This window comes from Excalfactoria chinensis, chromosome 3, assembly GCF_039878825.1.
Source record: "Excalfactoria chinensis isolate bCotChi1 chromosome 3, bCotChi1.hap2, whole genome shotgun sequence".
Taxonomy (NCBI): Eukaryota; Metazoa; Chordata; class Aves; order Galliformes; family Phasianidae; genus Excalfactoria; species Excalfactoria chinensis.
Genome location: NC_092827.1, coordinates 42510245 through 42532142, shown reverse-complemented (window position 1 = coordinate 42532142; position 21898 = coordinate 42510245). Strand labels below are relative to the sequence as shown.

Here is a 21898-nt window from a genome sequence, read left to right as displayed (position 1 = left end):
TATATTTTAGTTGTTTCTGGCCTGGTGAACAACACTAATATATTGTTTGTATAATAATACTAAGGAAAGTTAATTTATTGGGTGTATCAGACACTGTATGAAGACACTGAATGTTTTAAAAATGCTCACTGTGTTGTACAGAATTCAAAGTAGCAGTTTTCTGATAACTCGGAGCAGATCACCTGGTACTGTATGCTTTCACCTGCTTTGAATTACAATATGTGGTTGCAGAATAAGAGCTGGAGTTTTATTTTTTAGAAAAAATTAACTTTTTAAAATCCCCTAAAGGAGCATAAATATTTCTCATTATTCCCGTGAGAAGCTACTCCTTATTGTATATATAGGTTGGACACTAGGAAACACTTCTTTACAGAAGGGGTAGTTCAACACTGGAATAGGCTCCCCAGGGAGGTGGTTGAGTCACTGTCCCTGGATGTGTTTAAGAGCTGTGTGGATGTGGTGCTCAGATATGATTTAGCAGAGGGTTGTTAGAGTTAGGGTACTATGGTCAGGCTGCAGTTAGACTTGATGATCTTTGAGGTCTTTTCCAACCTGAGTAATTCTATGATTCTATAATTTATGTAGAATAAACTGTTCTGATACAGGTTGATGGTGTAATTAATTTGTATCAATTAAGCATGAAGTTCAGAGAAATTGAGGAAGGTAAAACTGAAGAAAAAAAATTGCAGCAGTAGCACATAGTTATGGAAATCACTTTCTAAAGTTTGGGTATTCCAACAGTGTGATGTTATGTGTGGGAACAAAGAATCTCAGCAGCATCCACAGCATAGAAAACAATCGCTGTGAAATGGATTTGGGGTCATTGCAGAGAAGCAGCTGAGTGCGTCTCAGTGTAATGCTGGAAGAGCTGCTCTCGTTTCTGTTTACATTAATAGCAGGAAAATGCCGAGGAGGTTGAAGGTAGCATTTGTGAAGCAGATGTGGCAAGCTGTGTCTCAGACTCCTACACCAGTGCTTTTAAATGGTGTTGAAAAAAATACATGAGGATCAGAAGAGGGCTCAAACATACTTTTCCTCTTCTGGAAGATATTAAGATACGTTTTCATTAGATTATACTAGGAGGCTGAGAACAAGTGATCAGAAGTTCTAGTATAGCGGGGGAGAAAAAACATGGAGAGAAGCAATATTTGGATTTTAGCTGGTCAGATTCCATCATCATCTCAAACAAATATTCAAGCAGAAAAGAGTTCTGGAGAGTGGCAAGCTATCAAACGCTCTTCGATATGTTTCTCATAAAGCTTCATTGTGTAGAATCGCTGTGATTTTGTTGGTAATGTAAGCTGTGTTTGATGTTTCTAATGAAACATTACTGCGGCTTTGATTCTTTAAGCAGAATATTCTCTCTAGGAAACTTTAAGGAGGCAACAACCGTTTATTCCTCAGCTTAAGGAAGGCAGTGAAACTCTTAATTAAAATGTTCACAATGAGGTAAAACATCATTCTGGATTCTTTTTCCTCAAGTTGGAAAGGAAGTGATGGTATGCCAAGTTTCTGTTTCCTGTTACATCTTAGCATAAAGTTTCATATTACATAGAAATAGGAAGAAACATGATAACTGAAAACTTCAGCATTGATGTGAAAAGGAAGGCGACTTTAGAACACGGTGGGATGTATTGTAAGCGTGCTAGAAAGATGCATCTGGTGGTAAGAACTTGACGTTTTACCCAGCTCTTCCAGATCTCTCTCTATATGTAACATGCCAGTTAAATGCTATTCTGTATTTGCACAGCAGGGGGGGATTCAATTTTCCATCTTTTTTGGCTATACTCTGCTTTATTTCCAGTTCTCAATGGGCACAGCAGATTCTGCTCCTAGAACACTGGAGAGGTGTTGTCTGTATACCTGCTGTCTTAAAGTAGGATGAATCATTCACTGAAGACTCCATCTGCCCCTTGTTTCTCTTTAATGGTAGAGGGATTTTTGTAGAATTAAGCACATACTATTTAACTCATTATGTGGATGAATTCCAGACTTAAAAGGTAGATCTCTGTACCAGTACATAAGATTAATCTGATTCATTTTAGTAGGTATTTATAATACTTTGGCCGTTAGAGATGCTGGTGTTGTTCCTATAGTTTTCCATGGTTCTGTCTCAGCATTTCTCAAGTCAGACTGTCATGGTAGGTGTCCTTATGTTCTCTTAACTATTAGGTTTATGTAAGCAGTAGTTTTATTGACCATTAGCCATGAAGCAGTGGAACAGGCTGCCCAGAGAAATTGTGGAGTCTCCTTCTCTGGAGATACTCAAGACCCATCTGGCCATCTTCTTGTACAACCTACTGTAGGGAACTTGCTTTCGCAGAGGAGTTTGACTTTGATGATCTCTAGATATCTCTTCCAACTTCCATGAAAAATAAATAAATGAACCTTCCTCTCCCTCTCCCCCCAGGGACAACAGTACAGAAACATCCCCATGGAGTAAACAGTAACGCAAAGCATGTTAGGACTGTGTTGGATTCAAGCAGATGTAGTGAAATGAGTCAAGAAAGGGAATTCAAGATAGTGAACCTCACGTACAGACAGGATGCATGTGGTCTGAAGGTGCAGTCAAGCAACAGGGCAGGCTATCTCATTTATGCACAGTGTGATAATTACACTAAAAGTAATTTGAACAGCTTATTGTGTATTGCGTCTACTTATTTTTGCTACAATTCTGCCTTTGCTGAAATAATTCACGTGGAACTCAGAAAGTTTTAGAAGTTATTTTGACCGTATTAGTTCCATTGGATGTTGGATAATCCTTTGTTAGATGTGTTTCCATGAGAAAAGGAAAGTTCTATTTATTTGTGTTTATCCTGAGTGCTGGGAGCTTGTCTGCACAATTATTTTATAAGCAATGAGCTGCAAATTACTGTTAAGCATTTCTTTTAACTAGAATAAAGAGACTTTAGAAAACACCATGTTTTGTAATACACATCCCTAGAGCTATATGTCTTCCAGTGGAGTGCAGATGTTAATTATTAGTTGGTTAACCTCAAATTTCTCTGGAGGAAGAATGTAGGCCTGGTCACATGGCAAGCTACGATGTTGATTGCTATCATCAGTACTGCTTAAAAGTTGGGGGTTTGTTGTTTGTTTGTTTATTTGGTTGTTTTTTAACACAACGCGAGGCTTATTTTTTTTCCAGATATTCAAGTAATCCGGCATTCTTCTGCCAGCCTCATTACAGATTGTGGTGGGTGTGTCTTGAATCCTCTGTTGGAGGTATTCTAATTAGATGGCTTTTGTATCTTTATTTTTTTTAAAGTGGTTTGATAAATCATAATTGCAAGACAGTAACTAAAAGCCTGCTGTACTATCCCTGGGGGAGATGCTGCTTCTTTTGTGGAGATACGTTTGAATCTTCAACACAGAACTGATTTCTTGTGCTGTGATTTCTCTCAGTCCTTGTCTGCGTGTTATTTTGTTTTGTTGAGGGTTTTTTTTTGTTACTTTTTAATAATCAACTTTTGTAAGGTAGCGAACATTCCCTAAACTGGCATTATTTCACTTGGGGAGAAAGAAGACTTCTTTGTTTTTTTAAAGGTTATTCCTATAACCTTTAAGTATGAACACGTGATTTAACATTAGTCATTTATTTTGCCTGCTTAAGTTATACAGTAGGTAACTGCAAGGCATATATTTATTGCATCAGTGAAAGATTTCTCTATTATAATCAATTTGGAGGGGAAAAAAAAAAAAAAAAAAAAGGTGAAAATGAGTTTCCCATTCATTCACCTGTGTCCAAACATAGATCCCATTCGGTTAACACTAACAGTTACTCTGCTTGTAGAAACATTTAATTTGATTTACACTCTGGACTGATTAGATCTCTTTTTTCGGCATGAAGCTTGAGTCATCTTGTGTTGTTTACAAGTGAAAAGAATAATAGGATTTGCAACTTGAAAGTGGAAAAGGGATTTGTTTTACGTTTGATTAGTCCTTACAAGTTATTTGCTCTGTCAACTATTTTTAAAAAAAAGTTGTAAAATATTGGCTGAGCAGCTTGCTTTCAAAGCAAGGAATGTCTAGGGATTGTTTTTATAACCCCTGAGGTAATTCCTCCAGTTTTATGATATAGGCCCACGATATCATAGTGAGATGGTGGTGACGTACCACCAGTAGGGGTTGCACCTTCCCACCAGTGTTCTGTAACGTGTTGCTGCAGTGTAACAGATGGCAGTAGAGGGGCAGTCTGACAGAATGGTGTCTGATGTGGAAGTGTTGGATGAGTGTCACTGAATTCCTCCATGGAAAAAATGGCACCCATTGACATTCATTAATGCTTGCTGAATGTTTATGGAGACCAAACAGTGGATGCAAGCACAGTAGTGTGGTAGGTGGTGTATTTCAGCAGTGATAACAAAGTCAGTCCCCTCCACTGGTGCATACTTTGATAAGTGCAGCATGCAAGCTCTTCATAGGAGGACTTTTGGTCCTATCTCCTGAATAAGCAGCAAATTACTTTATCTCTTGATCCAGCTCAGCAGTGTCTGCCTGGTCACATCTCATGGCCAATTCAAATGGCTTTTTTTTTTTCTCCCTTCCAAATTGGCAAATTCTAACTAATTCCCCAACACCTGCACCAGCTCACTTAATCTTTTCCTCATCTTCTGTAAGGTGTCCATGGTCCTTTTTTATTTATGCATACAAATGCTTAGCAGTTTTCTGGAACATTTTAGCTGTCTTCAATGTAAAGAACACTGCCTTTTTTCTTTCTTTTTTTTAAACTTAGGGCTTGCTCAGCACTAGAAGAAAAAGTCAAAGGGAAAGGTGAGAATAGCATCCATTTTCTAGAATATGTGTCTGACTCAGTGAGGAGCTGTTCTGAGTTGGTTCCTGGTGTATTTGCATTAACTTCTAACTTCTGAGACAAATGAGAGGTGCATCGTGTAAATAATGCCTTTGACTTGGAGTTCTGACTTACTTGCAGATTCTAGATCTTTACCGTGTATCAAGTGAAACTTACATTCTATGATGGAGCCTCTCAGTTGCACAAATGAACTTTATTTAATGTGTACACCAAAAGCTTACACTTAGTCCTGGCTTCTCTCACTAAACTGGCTGTTTGAGTTGCAAGTTGAATTTTGGTGTGGTATGAGGGAGGTGGTGGTGTCACCATCCCTGGAGGTGTTCAGGAAATATCTAGATGTTGCACTGAGGGATGTGGTTTGGTGGGAAATATTGGTGATAGGTGGATGGTGGGACTGGATATCTTGGACATCTTTTCCAATCCTGGTGATTCTATGGTTCTATGACTGCTCTGTCCTTATTGTTCTCAGATACCTACTTCCCCTCTCCTTTCGAGTTTGTCTCTCCACTTAGTGTTTTTCTCTCTCACTCCATGCACTTTTTACTTTTTTTCTTCTGCATTGGCTGGATAGCAACAGTAATGCTCTTGAAAGCCATGCGTGGGAGGGACTGTCTTAGTATTAGTATTACAATGAGAGTGGGCCAAGTCTCTTCTCACTAGTGACAAATGACAGGACGAGGGGAAATGGCCTCAAGTTGCACCAGGGCAAGTTTAGGTTGGATATTAGGAAGAACTTCTTTACAGAAAGGGTGGTTAGGTACTGGAATGGGCTCCCCAGGGAGGTGGTTGAATTGCCATCCCTGGATGTGTTTAGGAGCCGTTTGGATGTGGTACTCAGGGATATGATTTAGTGGAGGGTTTTTAGAGTTAGGGTACTGGTTAAGCTGTGGTTGGACTTGATGATCTTCAAGGTCTTTTCCAACCTGGGTAATTGTATGATTTGATTAAAGTTACTCGATTTTAGCCACATACTTTATTTATGCTGCTAGATAAAAGCACAGAAGAATATTGCTTACATTTTATTTTTGAAGTAAATTTTTTCTACAAGACAGTGTGGCTAGGTGACCATATTTGGCTTTGTTTAATTTTAAATGTCATTAAATGTGTTAGGGATTGAAGTAGCTACGTATTTATGGTAAATCTTGAGAACAGAGCTAAAAGTGAAGCGTTCTGTTGTAAAACTGCTGTGACTAAATCTTACTTCATCTTGCTCCAACAGGAACTCCTTAATTCTGGGGGGGGAAAGAAAGTGGAAACATGCTTGTCTTTTCACATTCACTTGCATGGAAGAACTATTAGCACAGAAATAAAGCATAACTTTTATATAGTTTTATAGTCTTCCCTGGTAACAATAGTTCCATACAATAACAGTCATTAAAGCATCTTATGTAATGTTTTATGCAGGTTATTGTGGTCTCATTTTAAGAAATACTAAATCAGTCATCTAGAATGTTACTTTGTTCACTGACTGTAAATTCCACCTTACGTGTTTTCAGTCACCAGTAATAGTACAAGGAAAAATGCAGCTCAAATAATTCAGGTTGTCTTAATCATTCTAATGAGTAGTGATTTAAAAAACCAAAAAAACAACAAAACTAGAACACATGAAGACTTATCTGATTCGAAATATAAGGAAAATTAACAATTCAAGTAGTTTTTTAAAGTTGATCTGTTAGAAATAGTCTCACTTAAAGATCTTTGCAAATCAGTAATTTTCAGAATAATTAAGAATTTTATTCGTAGTGTCGTGTATCAGTTGGTCACACAGTATTGACTTCTTTTTTCTTCATATTGATCCTCCAGTTACCCAGGCTTTTCCCCGTTTATTTCTCTCTGAGTAGTGTGCTACATTAAAGGAAAGTTAAATACATGAATGGCTTCCATATGTAGCACGAGGTAAAAAACAGTGTGTTCATCCACCTAGTTACTACTGCAAGTGTGGATATTTGGTTCTCTACATTGTCCATGATAGAGACAATAAGAAGAATCTTTCAGTAGGTGTATGATGCATCTGTGCTATTAAGATCTGAGGATAAATCCTAGCAAGCTGCCCGAGTCATGAGTTCACTTCACAGTGACACTTTGAGAACCTGAACAATGCTGATTGTACGCAAAGCACACGTGCTTTTATCTTCCCTGCCTCCCTGATTGCAGTCCTCTACAGAATGTGGGCCAGTTAAAGCGCAGCATGGAGGGAGCTTCTAAAGCCTGGTAACCTGTCTCTTAGAAAAGGGCAGGAGAGAGATCTCTTAAAGCGTTAACAGAAAACTATGTTGTAGAAAATGCCATGTTCTTTTCTCTTCCAGAAACCTTTCCCCCACTGCTTGCTAAATTGACAGTGTTCCCTGGCTTTCTGTCACTCAGCAGTACACTCCCTTTCCCCAGGAGCTCTAGTTTAAAGCCCTGGTGATGAGCCAAGACAGCTTACTGTCTGTGTATATACTGCCTGGTATATTCATCCCCCTTCTGGTCAGTTGTGTCCCATCCCATGTCAGCATCCCTGGTTTGTCAAAGGAGCATCCTGGATCATAGAACCCATAGCTTTTGGTGTGACACTACCCACACAGCCAGTCATTCGGCTGATCCATTTTCCTCCTTCTACCTGGATCCCAGTCTCCAACCATAAGGACTGAGAAGAAAGCTACCTGCACTCCCCCGTTCTTTCAACATTTTCCCATGGTGCATAAAGTTTTTTCTGATATATTTGAATTTCCTGACCCAGCTTGAAAGATCAGGAGGGGATAGCAGTCATCCAGCTTTATCATACCCAATATCCTCTTCTTGGTGTCTTGAATGGGGGCCCCTACCAGGCAGCAAAGCTCTCTAGAGAGGTAATCCACCAGCAGATGTGTGCCTCAGTGCCTATCAGTAAAGAGTCATCAATTGCTAAGATGCTTTGCCTTTCTTTAACAGTACTGGTTGTGACTCAGGTCCTCAGTTGGTCCTTTTTAATGTGATCACTCCTTTCTGGTTTTGAGCTGCTATCCATAGTCTTCTGTCTCCCACACCAGAGCTTGAAATCTATTTGCTAGTGGGACTTTAGGGGCAAGGGGGTGTTTTCTTCTTTTGCCTGAAGCAGAGATGAAGGTTCAGTCTCCCTCACCCTGCACATGCTTTTACCCTCTGTCAGGTGGGAAGCCTGCTTCGAGACAGAGCCGTCTGCCTGTCTTGCCACACAATACCAGGCGTCAATCTCTCTCTCAGACTGCTGAGTTCATCTCAGCCAGGCGACTTCCTCTCTCAGCTTGGTCAGCTGCTCAAAAAGATCATCAGGTTGGGCATGCCTGCACCCATGATGCCCCTCACTTACTTCAAATCATTGGGTGACCTACAGATTCCTGAGCCAAAGGTCTGGGCAGCTGTCTTGCTCCTCTGCAGGTCAGTCTGGGTGCATGGATCAGCCCAGAAGGGTTGTGGGCCCTCTATCTGTGCTTCTGCCTCAGCCTGCCTGCCATGCTGAGTGGTTACCATGTCGGTGTTAGGGTGTTCCAGCGTGCTGAACTCAGTACAGGCAAGGGGGCATGTGATTTTCAGAATAACATTGAAAACTGGGTAAGCTCCTTTTTAAGTATGGTTTATTGCATGACAGTATTACCTGGCAGAAGAGAGCTATTACCTGAGAGGAGTGCTGTGCTCTGTTGCTGTGCATCCTCTCCCATGAACTGCCCTTGCAAACTGCCTGCACCACATCCTGTTCACTTTGCTCCTTGGGGGCTGCCTTTGTAAGCTCAAGAAGTGGCTGTGGTGCTCCTGGCTGTGTTGCCACTGTGAGGAGGGCTAACAGTGCCCAGTACATGCTCCCCGACAGGCATGCCCTTCTCCTGCTGAGCTGATTCTTTCCTTTGGTGCAGAATGCATTCACCCCAGCACTGAGCACCCTGCAGAAAAGTTGTTTTCCATACAGGAAGGTAATCAGTAGTTTGAGATGTGGCGTGCAAAGCATTTCAGCAGTTCAAAATGTAACAGACAGTGAGATGACCCTGTAAAATAGGAATATCTGCATTGACTGGTACTGCATTTTCAACAGCTAGTTCTGAATAACACTTCAAAACATTTCTTAAAGAATGCAGACGTTGCTATAAATACGTTGTCTTGGCAAATAGAGCATCCAGTCTACGCAGTCCTTACAGCCACTCTGAAGGTTATTGAGTGAATACAAGACAACCACATGAAATGATCTTGTACAGGCCAAGCAGTTTTTGGATACATGCTTTTTGTAAAGTGCTCAAATGTTTAAATTTTCTTTTTCTTTTCTTTTTTTTACTGCATCACTGAGACATAAAAAGGCCTTGCAGTTCTAATTATGTGAAGAACTAGAGCAGTGTGTATGTTCCCGATTAATGACTGTAACAAGCGTAAGATAAGAGTGCTACAAAGGCTGGGCTTTCTTTTTGGAAAGAAAGGCTGGAGCAGGCAAAAAGCCATGAAACCCTTCAAGTGCTGCCAAGAGAACGGTAGACTTTATAGTAGATGAAAAGAGGGGGATGGATGCCTAATTCAAGATGAGGAAGTGAAGTAGCATGTTACAAAAGAAACCGAAATAGGAAGTAAGATATTTAATAGCATTGCAAAATGTGCAGAGTAAAATAGTAACACCAGCTGTATTACTGAAAGAGCATTCATTTGTGTTTTTTGTAACACATAGAAGAACAGAAGAAGACATCGAAAGATCATGTTGGAAGACTGACAGACACTGTGCATGTATTGACATTAGTGGTGTAGATCTTTGTTTACCTGGAGTGGGGGGAAAAAGAAACCACTTGGTTAGAAACTGCAGTTGAGGGTGTGGTAGGGATCTGAGGGCTGTATTCACAGTGGAAGAAAGAAAGCTGAGATATATTCAGTTTTCTCCTAAAGTAGTGCCTCCTGTTTATTTCCATGGAAAACATAGCAGCTACAACAAGCATAACAACACTGTTTGATAGAACAGATTCTTAGCTGGTCAACACCGGTATCCATTTAACACAGATGAGCCAATTGAGACACTATTTTTTGGTGTGACAAGTGTGCACGATTGTCTGGAATGTGGCTTTTCTTTCACGTCACTGTCACCGGTTCTGAAACGCACGACCCGCTGCCTTGCTGTGCTCACATCCACTGTTTGGTCTCCATAAACATTCAGCAGGCATTATTGAATGTCAGTGGGTGCCATTTTTCCTGCATGGAGGAATTTAATAGCACACCTCTGCTTCATCCACACTTTCATGTCAGATGCCGTTTGGTCTGACTGCCTCTCTGCTGCATCTGTCACATGGTGACAGCACATTGGTTGGAAGGTTCAACCTCTGCAGCCATACCACCACCACCACCTCCCCCTCTGTTGTTGTGAACCAACATAATGAAATAGAAGGCATTACTTTTGGAGCAGCACCAGTAGATTTATTTGAAACACAGTGGATGAATCTGTAGGAACGTATAAAAAATCTGGTTTCATTTTCTTTGAGTTTCAAGGACTTATTTCCTTGTGTAAGCCTATTACCCTTGTGCAATTTTTGATTCACAAACAGGCTATCTAGTAATTGGATGGCAAGGGAGATAAAAGCAGGGATATAGCATTACTGTTCTGTGATTGCTTTATAGAACACTGTGGTAGTGTAAAGGAAGAAGAGAAATAGTTCATCAGAACAAAACTATGCTATATCCTGATCATTAGTTTTGTAATGCTGCTTTACTCACTACAGTTTTTTGTTTGCACGTTGCATTGTACCTCTTGAGTTAATTGTGAGTATCTATTGATGGAAAGTATAGTAAAATTATCTGGGGGCAAAAGAGACAGTTAAATTGGGTGTGGCTTTTTTGTTGTTGTTGTAAGAACATTAGAATTGCTCTGGGTTTACACTTCTGTGAGATGAATTAAGATTTAGACCACCAACTTTGAAACTAGTAGTTCATCAGCGGAGTTGCTCCCTGGAACTGAATTTGGCTGGGGATTGATTCATAGCGTAACAGAGCCTGCTTTAAGAGTACCAGCTGAAAATAGTTTCTCTTGTGTAACCCAGGGGTCTTATCTCGAGAATCCTTAAGGAAAACTTAGAAGGGATAGAAGAAGTGCAATCCGAGTTTATAGCATCTATTTAAAAAGTAAAAGTGAATTAGAGCATTTAGTCACTCTGCCTGCTTGCTGTAATTTCTTGTTCCCGCTCTCAGAAATGTTTTTTCTAACACTCTGTGCCTTTTGTAGGTGGCCTTTCTTGGAAGGTTCATGAACAGGCATGTCTATCTCCAATGTCTTTTTAGATAGGTTGCTTATAAAGCATGTTACTTTCTTCTGCTTTGTTTATTATATCAATACAACAAATGGATAACATTTATGTCATCATGGTATTCAATGTAAGTTACAGTAGTAGGGCTAACTTATGGAAGGTTTGTGGTTAAATACGTTAATGTTGCGTTGAAAGTTTTGTTACCTTAGGGACTTGGGGATATATGTTCTTTTATATGAAGTGAATATGAGTAGGCCGAAACTTTTACTTTGAGTAAAAGTTCAGAGCAGAAATTTTTGCCTGTAGTGCTCTGAAATCTTCTGTGAAAGTTGTAGATTACTTACTTGACCGCAGGTGTAGTTTATTAATACTAGGACTTGCTTTCACAGAATCACAGAGTTGTAGGGGTTGGAAGGGACCTCCAGAGATCATCGAGTCCAACCCCCCTGCCAAAGCAGGCTCCCTACACCACGTCACACAGGTAGGCGTCCAGGTGGGTCTTGAATATCTCCAGAGAAGGAGACTCCACCACCCCCCTGGGCAGCCTGTTCCAGTGCTCCGTCACCCTCACTGTAAAGAAGTTCTTGCACACATTTGTGTGGAACTTCCTATGCTGAAGTTTCAGCCCATTTCCCCTAGTCCTGTCCCCACGCACTACTGAAAAGAGACCAGCCTCGCCACTGTGGCTCCCACACTTCAGGTATTTATAGACCTGGATCGAATCCCCTCTCAGCCTTCTTTTCTCAAGGCTAAACAGACCCAGTTCCCTAAGTCTCTCCTCATAGGGGAGAGTAAGTTTAAGAGTAGTTTGGCCTCAATTTTCCTCCTATGTGTGGTCATTTTAGCTGGCGTCCTAGTGATTTTTGACACTCATCCTAAAAACATTGCTGATATTGTCCAGATGCTTATGAGTGCTATCTGTTAGTATAGGAAGTAAGAACAACATTTCACATGCAGGATGGGTATTTAGTACATAAATACCAAACCTAGTATGCCCACTTGTTTGTACTAAGAAAATATTTTTGCTGTTTCCTGTAATTCATCAAGCTCACAAAGAATGGTTTCTATGTAGCTCATCTTTGATCTTTGATGTTAACTGTAGGTAATAGTTGTTCCTTGCTGATGTGCCTTTACAGATGTGCCATCCTATACATGGCTAGGTTTTTCAGTAGTGTTTTTGAAATTGAAAACAGTGTTATTTTCTGATGTCACATTCAGAAGATATGTTAATTGATTCAAGAAAGGAGGAGCCTGTTACATATTTCTAGATTGAAATGAAAAAAAGAAGTTAAAAATCCTCAGTGAGATGAAGCCTTGCTTCAGCTGATACTTTCCATCGGTAATAATGTCACGTGTGTAATCTAGGGTGAGCAAAGATTATTTGTTCTGTAGATACCTCATAGCTTGAAGTATCTCATGGAGTTTGGTTCTCTGTGGCGGTCGTATGACTTTCCAGACTAAACCAGGTTGTCTCCTACATTTCGTGTTTCGTATAAAAAGATAATTTAATGTTTAAAAACAAAAAACAAAAGACTTGCAAGCAAATTAGTTGAAAATGTATCACTTAGAGATTCAACAGTTAAGGTGTATACTCATTCTCTCTGTTAAAATCTGTGTTGCCAATGTAATTTTATTTGGTGTTTTTTGTGCTATCATCATTGAACCTCTGAGCAATAGAAGCATTCCAGGCTTCTCAAGACCTTGGGACCTAACCTGCTGGTTAAATAATTGCAGAAGTATTTGTTATTTGGAAGATAATGGATCCAAGAATCTGAGCACAAAGATTCCTTTAAGTTGAAGGAGGCTCCCCCAGAACAGATTTCCTTATCTGCTTTTAGAAAACCACCGAAGTGTGGTATTTATTCCAAACTTTTGTCCTTGTTTTTAAATACAGGAATCTTCCTCATACTATTTTTTTGTTTTGTTTTCTCCTAGCACAGTTAGTTGTCATGTATGTTTGCATTCCTTTTTTAATGTATTTAAAAATTACTTCTGAATGTTCTGCTTTTCTTTGTTTCTCCTTTAGTTCAAGTGGAAAAACGAGTCTGTTTATTTCCTTTGCTTGTTGCTCTTAAGCTATTCTGTAGTCAGAAGGTGGAGGTTATATGTTTTTCATATGGTTGGGTTATTTTGATTTTCCTGATGCAGAAGTGTTAAAGAAAGCTGGGTACAATTTCAGAGTTTTGAGGGTATCTGCTACTCTTCTAAGAGTGCATTTGGTAGTAGGATTCTAGGCCTACAAATTGCTCGTGGGAGTTTGCTTTCCTTTCACAAAGGCTTGCTGAGATAGATGCGGTAATATCCTCAGTATAATGCTGCTCTTATTTGGACACTTTATCCTATGTCTTTTGAGCTGTTGTATGCAAGCCACCTTTTTCTCACAGTGCTTTTTAGTATATTTATCCTTTAAATGGATTGTTCAATATGAAAGTACCATTACCTCCATTTTATGAAAAAGTGCATCATCTGCAGTAAGTAATTTGGGCCTCACGTGAAATCTCTGTAGGTGGGACGTGAACCTCTTTGATTATTGGCTGAGTATTAATTCAGTATGCACCAACGATACAGAAATTCCTAATTTTAAATAGAAAACACAGTCCTTCTCCTCTCTAAGGATCTCTACATCAAGGGTGAGGGATAATCAAGCTACAATGAATCACAGGCCCTTGTTTTCCTAATGGATGAGCTTTTTTATGTTATTTTTTCTTTTCGTGAACATGGAGGTATTGGTTGGTAAGAGGGGCAGTTACTGACTTGAAAGAGTTGTATGTCTATACCCAAACAATTTGGATTCAAACATACTTAATTAAAAACTGTTTATCTGCCCCTTTTACAAATGCTACTGAAATAAATGTTTCCATGTATGTTAGAGACTGAAGGCTTTGATGCAAATATGTAACCCTCTGTCCCAAAAATTGTATTTACAGTATAAAGTAGGGCCCTAGTAGATTCCAGTCTACTCAATTATTGTAGGATATAAACTGCTCTGGTTTAGGCTCATCTTCATGCTGTGCTCAGACATTCCTCCCATGAGAGTGAAAGTCTTTTGGAAGAAATAACTGGAAGTGATAACTGCATGAACTCACCCATTGCTGGAGTGTTAATCCTCAGATAGTTCTGTAGGAGTGGGCAAAAATTTGTGTGAGAGCAGGCCTGCAGAGAGGGACTCGGGGATTCTGGTAGCTGAAAAGTTGGATTTGAACTGATCATGTGTGCTTGCAGCCTGGGAGGCAAATCATGTGTCCCTAGGCTGCGTAAACTGAAGTGTTGCCAGCAAGTCAAGGGAGGTGATTCCCCAGGTGGGGTCTCACAAGGGAGTACTGCATCCAGCTCAGGAATCTCCAGCATAAGAAAGACTTATAAGAAAGATTAGATCAGAAAATTTTACTGTAATGGGAGAAAACGCTGGAAGTTGTTGACCAAAGAAATTGAAGATGTCCCATCCTTAGAAGTATTCCAAGCTAAGATGGGCTTTGGGCAATCTTATCTAGTAGCCAGTGTCTCTGCCTCTGACAGAGGGGAAGGAGCATGTGATCTATAAAGATCCCTTCCAACCCAAACCATTCTGTGAAATTCAGAAGCAGATGGACTTCCATCATCTCCTGCCCAAATACATATAAGACTTTCATGTGCTAGCTGTGGTAAATCTGTAGGTTCATGTCATTCGAGCTCATGTTGAGAACCTTGTCTAAATTTATTTCTGAACTGGACAACACAAGAAGGTTCATGATTTATTTATTTTTTTTTACATTTTTCTTTTGTACTGAGATTTGTCCAGTTTTATCTCAGCTCAGAGATATTTTTAGAAGCTTAGACTGAGTCAGTTTTATTTTCAAATGGTGCAAAAGTGTGTCTCAGAGGACAGTGGAATGGTAATCCTCAGGCTCTCTATCTTGCTGTACTGGGAAATGACTTCTGCATATTAAGTGGATGGGTTGGACCAAATGACCCTCCAGAGGTCCCTTCCAACCTCAGTCATACAGTGATACTGTATAGATCCCATCTTGTTTTTTTTCTGTTCCAGCTCATCTTGTGTGGCTGAGCTTTCTGGTGGATAGAAGAAATCAGTTCTTGCTTGTTCTTGTTGTCCAATCTAGCAGTTTTGCATTCCTTTACCCTACTGGTTTCAGTTCTCCTAATCATACTGAAGTTTTCTGTTTCAGGCTAATGACAGCTCTTTCTTGTAATGTTTTGAATGACAGTAGAGCAAGGATTACATCTGGCATGCATTCCTAATTGTAATGCATGTAGCAACCATCTTCAAAAATTAGCAGGCTTATTTTTTTAATCCCTGTCTCATGGGTTTCAAGTACACAAAAGCTATATTTGGTTTTAATACTTCAGTAACATTTTTGTCACTTGCCTTAATAAGTATGGGCTTAGGACTATGTCTAAAAAAAAACCCATAAAGCTCACTTTACTGTCTAAAAAAAAATATATATATATTTTTTCCACGTATTGATTCATTATTATGTTGGCCATTCATCTGTGTTGATGTTTGGTTGAACATTTTTCTTTTCACAGAGTGTAGACAGTTTGCTAATCGAGTATATTGTAGTATCTCAGGGCTTTGTGTATTGCTCCTTTCCCGTGTTACAGCAGCACATCTCATTCATTAATTCAGTGCTTCATTCAGTGCCTGAAAACAGTTTGTAAGCCACAGCTTTACTTCTAGGAATCTGTACATTTACTCAGCAGCCCCTTTGCATCGTGTACTGGTGTGCCTGGTCTGTTATTTGCAGGTAACTCAACCCGTGTAGATCCCATTCTTTAACAGAGTTTGGGCTATGGAGGGGCTTCTGGGAAACATCCTCCTCCTGATTGCTGGTTATCACCATCAATTGTTGCATTTACATACACAGTATGTCCATTTGTTAATAGAGCCATCTTACACATTGCTCTCACATGCTGGGTAGTGGTGATGTACATGTGCTGTAACATGGAACGTTGTTATTAGCTGAAAAGTTATTTGCTCTCGAAACCACTGCTAGGCTTTCAGTTTTGCACTGGAGACTGAGGAGGGAAGTTGCACAGTCTGCATGGCCCGCCTGCAGAATCTGCTGTAGAGCACCACTTCCATGGATTCTGCACATTTAAAGAAAGCAATGGGTGGGTTTAAAAACATCAGCTGGTTGCTGTAGGCAGTCACTGTTGTTCCAGCAGTACAGATTTGCTTCTGTCTGTATCTCCAGGAAATAAAAAAAAAAAAAAAAAAGAGAGAGAGAAACATGAGATTTGACATGCTTAAAGAATAAAACTTTTTAACCTTATCCAATGCCAGGGCTTTAATTGATGTTAATTGGTAAGTCTGTGTGGTCTGAGCTCCTCAGTTGGGTAGATGTGTTTTCTTCTTTTGGCTCTCCTGGAAGGAATCCTCAGGAATCTATAGGGGCTTAGCACAGACCGTGGCTGCTGCTCCTGGAGCCTGAGCCTCAGACACAACACCGCAACCTCTGCTGCAATTTGATGCTTTTACTTAAATGATGGAAACAAATGACTCAGTTCTTACACTAGTACAGTAAGACTTGCAATAATGTGGACCATAAATAAAAATAGTATAACCGAATGTCATGATAAATGAGTGAATACTAACAAGGATCAAAGTGAGTAAGGTTACAAACCCACATAACTTAAAAGATGCTTGCCGGCTTGGAGCCTTCCATCAGCAGCAGCCTGTTTGCTTTCCTGGCAGAATCAAAAACGAGGGAGTGATTCAGTGTGGATGGTTCGTAAGATTTCCCTGGAACTAAATGGCAGTTTGGTGCTTTGGTCACTTGAAAGCTACAGTGTTTTCCATGAATGGTTTGGGGTTTTTGCACATAAAGGGAGTGCAAAAGAAGGTGAGAAAAAGAAGCATAAGGGAGCTTTCTTTGTACGTGTTTTTGTATTAAGCAATAAAGTGGCGTTTCAGATCAGCAAAAATATCTTAAATATTTGCAATTGAAATGAATATACCTTTATTTTTAACTCACTTAACTTGACTAATCAGATGTTAGCTCTAAAAGAATTATTAAGTGATTGTTCTATTTAAATAATAACTTCATACCGTGCCCCTGGTTTATTTAGTCTGGTGCTTTGTAATTTCCTTTCACAGGGCAATCCAATTTTGTTATAATCCAGAATAGTTTGGCAACAATTAAAGCAAAGATATTTTGGTGTGATAAAAAAAAAGCCCTGTTTCAAACAGTGTTAAATACAGATGTGGAGAGACACTCACATTTGTTTATAACTTGATACAGAACATTAATTGTCTGCTATCACTGCACAGATCAGTGCTCTCTCCACTCACATGCTACTAATAAATGATTTCTCTCACAATGGGGGCAGAGGTTTTCTTGCCATATAAAGCTGTTGATTCTGTCCTTCATTTTGCCATTTAAAGACTTCTAGTTCATGTTGTTTAGTTTCTTTAGCACGGGCAGAATTCATTATAGGTGGTGACCTTAACGTTACAAATGTGTATTAACATGCTATTTAAACATTACTGAAGAGACTTGATGGGTTCAACTTCTAGAAGGTTTAAAAGAAAAACCACCTTGGAGGACATCCCATGTGTTAGCATCCTCTAAGCAATTTCTTTCGCTCTGGGACGTTACATGAGGGACCAGTAAATATTTGAAGAAAGAACAATGGATCTGAACCCCAGCTTAAAAACAAAAATCTGTGCTGCTTATGATATCTGAAGGCACGTGTTTCGAAGGTGTAAAAACATGCAGGTGTCCTGACTCTGTCTGCTCTGCCTGCCCTTTAATGGACCTACAGCTGTCGTTACTGGGTGGCCAGTGGAGCACTGATGTGGGGGTGAGCTTTGAGGTCCTTTTGCCAAGAAGTAATCTCAGCTTGAAAGAATAAACTTTTGGAAATCTGCTTCATTAGAGTTGTGGGCCACTGAGGCTGTGCAGCCTCTTCCTAGTGTTTATCTCATGGTTGATTAAAGCATTGCCTTTGGGCACTGCTGTGCTGTCTCCATGCAAAGTACTTACCTAGATAAAATACAGAGTTATATACTTTGTACAGCTGAATGTGTGCTTACACACACTAGTTTTCTGTGAACCTTTTTCATTGACCAGTGAGAAGTCTTGAAGACTTACGGGGGCTTAGAAAATGGTGACAGGAGTTTCAGTTCAGGAGTGAATGCAGGCTGTGCTGTTTTATGGTGAAGAAAGAACAGAGAATATACTTTACAGATGAGAGAGATGAGGATTGGAAAATATTGGTGTTGTTTGGAAGGTCTCAATCCCCATTATTTACTTACCTTGTCCAAAGCAGAAGCTTGAGCTGTGGTCTTGTCTAGCAGTATGGTTTTCAGGGTATTTTTTCTCATTCTGCTGTTGTTGCAGACTGATGAAAGCTAATACTAAGAGGTATATCATTAGAAGGCTAGAGACTGGCTGAGATGTCACAGGAATCAATGTTCCATATTCCAACTTATACCTTAATAACTAGGATATTGAATGAGCCAGTGGACGCTCTGGACATTCTTTCCAATTTCTGAGAAGCTGTGTGCTCAGCTAAGTAATGAATGGGAAGAATTTTGACATCAGCAAGTTGTTGCAAGGACTGGGAAGCTGTTAAACCATCCAGCACTAAAGCATTATGCAAAATTATTCTCAGAGTGGTTGCCTCATTATCATAAAGAAAATTGTTAGGATCATGTTTAGATGACAACAGAGTTTGTCATTATGTCGTCTAATCTTGTCCTTTATTGCTTTAATCAATAAATCAAATGTGAGAATCGGTACCTTTTGCATTAACTAGATCCTTTATTTCATCAATTTATCCTATCTGCAGAACTTGAAAATAGCATGAAAATTTTCAAATTCTGTGACTACTTAAAGAAATATGTCGTTAGAAAATAAATGTTTCCCTTCTCTTTTTAGGTCAGAAGACGTGTCTCCACTTGCATGGTGTCTTTCCTTACCTCTATGTACCGTATGATGGTTTTGGTCAGAATCCAGAGCACTATCTCCGCCAAGTGGCATTCAGCATTGACAGAGCACTTAATGTTGCTTTAGGCAATCCGTCTTCTACTATTCAACATGTTTTCAAAGTGTCATTAGTATCTGGAATGTAAGTATGACCTGTTAAGATTCTTTTTTAACTTGTTTTGAAGTGCTTTCTGCAGTTCTATTTAGAAATACTTGGCATGGACATAGGGGACTGTGGGCTCTTCCTTTCTCTTTATTCCTTTTTTTTTTTTTCTTCTCTGTCTGCCTTCATACAGGCCTGCACAACTATTAAATATTCTTTTCACTTGCTTTGATCTAACATAATCAACAGTTATACTTGGCTCAAACGTTTTGTGACTAAATTGGATCCTACTCCCTATTGTTTTCCACCTCTGTTCTTTTGAGTACTGTTCTGCCTCTGCTACCATATCAGTATGTTCCCAACATAATTTTCTACCTGTCTGGGTAATTCTAAGTACCCTGTTACCTGACATATCTTGCAGGAGTCTACCTGTAGGTATTTCTTTTTATGTATTTCAGTAGTCAAAGATGGCACCTCTAGAAGTTCCATCATGGGACTGTCAGGTCTTTTTTTACATTGATCCTTCGGGCAGCTCAGGGCATGAACCAGAGGGTCTTAAACATTACTCACTTATCTGTCAAGCTGAATGTTCTGTTTTTATTTGGTGTAGCTTTATATGTATTATTACTGAATGTTAACATTTTAAGGATTCTCTTGATCAATTTTTATTTGACTGGCATAACCAAGGATTGTAAAGTGTGTCAAATCATGGCGAATAATAAGAAGCTGTCCTGAAGGAACAGGATTTGTATATGCATAGAATTTTTCACCTGTGAAACAATGTAAATGCTAATTTTCAGTACTATGCAGCGCTACCTCTTACTTTTTTTTTTTTTTTTAACGGTCTTTTGAAATATGTCCTTTCTAAATGGTAGGTTTGGGAAGAAAATCTTTCTGTTCCCAGCCAATTGTAGTGCTGTCTTCTAAGTATTGCCAGCAAAGTGACAATAGTATCTTTTTGTTTACTTTTAATCAGGACTTGTTTTTGCAATAGCAGGAATGCTAGCCCGCCATGTTTTTTCCTTTATTTTTCCTTTTTTTTTTTTTTTTTTTCTGAAAGCTGTATGAATACTGGCATAGCTGTTCATCTTAACAGTGTAGCTTGGGTGAATTAACCTGCCAAAGGCTGTCTTTCCTCCTTGAATCAGTGAGAACACAACAGACTGAGTAGGAGCCTGCCCTTTTTTCACCTGTTCTGCCTTAGAGTTACAAAGCAGTCTTTACTGAAAATCACATGCTCTTTATTTCAGAAAAGCATTGAAAAGACTGTTGGATGTATTTTATTTGCTTGCATAAGAGGCTAAGGGGATGCCCCTAAGAGAAATTGTAATACACCTTAATCTTTTACCTGGTTAGATAGACATTCTTGTGTAGTGACAGAAATGTTTGGATTTTTTCTGTTCTAACTGAAGTTAGGTTTTGGTTGTAGATGTTAAAGTATCTCTGTGTTGAGAAGCCTGTTTTTCTTTAAGTCTTGGAGATATCCTACCCATTTTTCTCTATACTAGTAGGAAAGCTGCTCTCTAAACCCTTACAGGCGTAATAGGATATTTGTTATGTTAGCTTCCAAGCTTAGCAAAGGTCCTTGAACAAGCAGGTGAAATATAATTTCCTTCTGTTTTGTGAAGTTAAAGTAGGTTTTCATATCTTACTTTGTAAGTGTTGTAAATCTTACTTTATTGGCTTTGATGTCAATGCGAGTATGGATCCATTGTCTTGCAAGTGCTAACTTCAAAAAAGTTGTTCTTAATTTACTTACCAACAGTGTATTGAGCCATTATGCCTCACTGTATGTATATAAACTATCATTAAGTTTATTACTATTTATATAAGAGAGATTGCTTCACCATATAAGATCTCATTTCCTCTTTTTCAGCATAACAGTTTCAGTTTTGTTGCTTCAACTCACCTCAGTTTTAATACCATAAACATCTTTTAAACAGTTCACTCTGAATGCGTGTGTATTTCACAGAATTATAGAATCACCGAAGTTGGAAAAGACCTCCAAGATCATCTAGTCCAACAGTCCGCCTACCGTCAATATGTCCCTTCTAAACCATGTTCCTTAGTACCAGATCTAAGTGTTTCCTATCACATATAGTGTATGATCACATAAAGATCATCTGTATTGTTGAGTCTGCATTTAATTTAGGACTGAAAACCTTCTTATTACTTTTTTTTTAAACATCAAAACTCAACTTTTTAATAATATTTTGTAGAAGTAACAATTGAATGTATGCATATTGGGAGTTCTGTTGACTTTGGTCATTACTGCTGTGAACTGTAGACTTCTTGCATTCACCCAATGCATTGAATTATGGCCTGTTTCCTTAACATGCTGTATTACAAGCATGTTAGATTAGATTAGCGTTCTTGATGCTGAAAAGTCAGTAATTCAGTCAAGTAATACCAGAATCAATATTGCCTGCGCAACCTCAGCTTAGCCTTGACATATTCATTATGACACGTATTCTTTAATTGCATTCTCAAATCCTATTTTCTTCAGAATTCATGCCTCATTTAGTGCACGAGATGACTAGTAATCACTGAAAACGGGCAGTTATTCATTCTTTTAAGCTGCTCTCATTGTTCAGTTACTTATATTACACAGCTGATATTTACTCATTTACACCTGATCTGTGAAATTAATGTCCTCAGTGAATTTGTTACAGCATTTATCAGAAGAGCTGAACACTGTTTTTGAAGCAGTCCAGTGCTAATAAATTTAATGAAAGTACTATTATGATGGTGTGGCATCAGTGTGTTTACATATGAGGAAGGTGAGAAATAGTGCCAAGCCAGAAGTCCTTAAGTGAACCTTTTAGGTTTTAGGTAATTTGACACACATAGA

At 39.1% G+C, this 21898-nt stretch overlaps 1 protein-coding gene across 2 annotated transcripts in view; it reads left to right on the top strand.

The window, feature by feature from the left end:
• Positions 1-21898, top strand: part of REV3L (REV3 like, DNA directed polymerase zeta catalytic subunit) — a 108604-nt gene that overhangs the window by 22410 nt on the left and 64296 nt on the right. For both annotated transcript variants that reach the window (XM_072333587.1, XM_072333588.1), the window contains exon 2: positions 18897-19086. In XM_072333587.1, coding sequence (XP_072189688.1) covers positions 18897-19086 — 190 coding nt within the window. The remainder of the gene's footprint in view (positions 1-18896; positions 19087-21898) is intronic.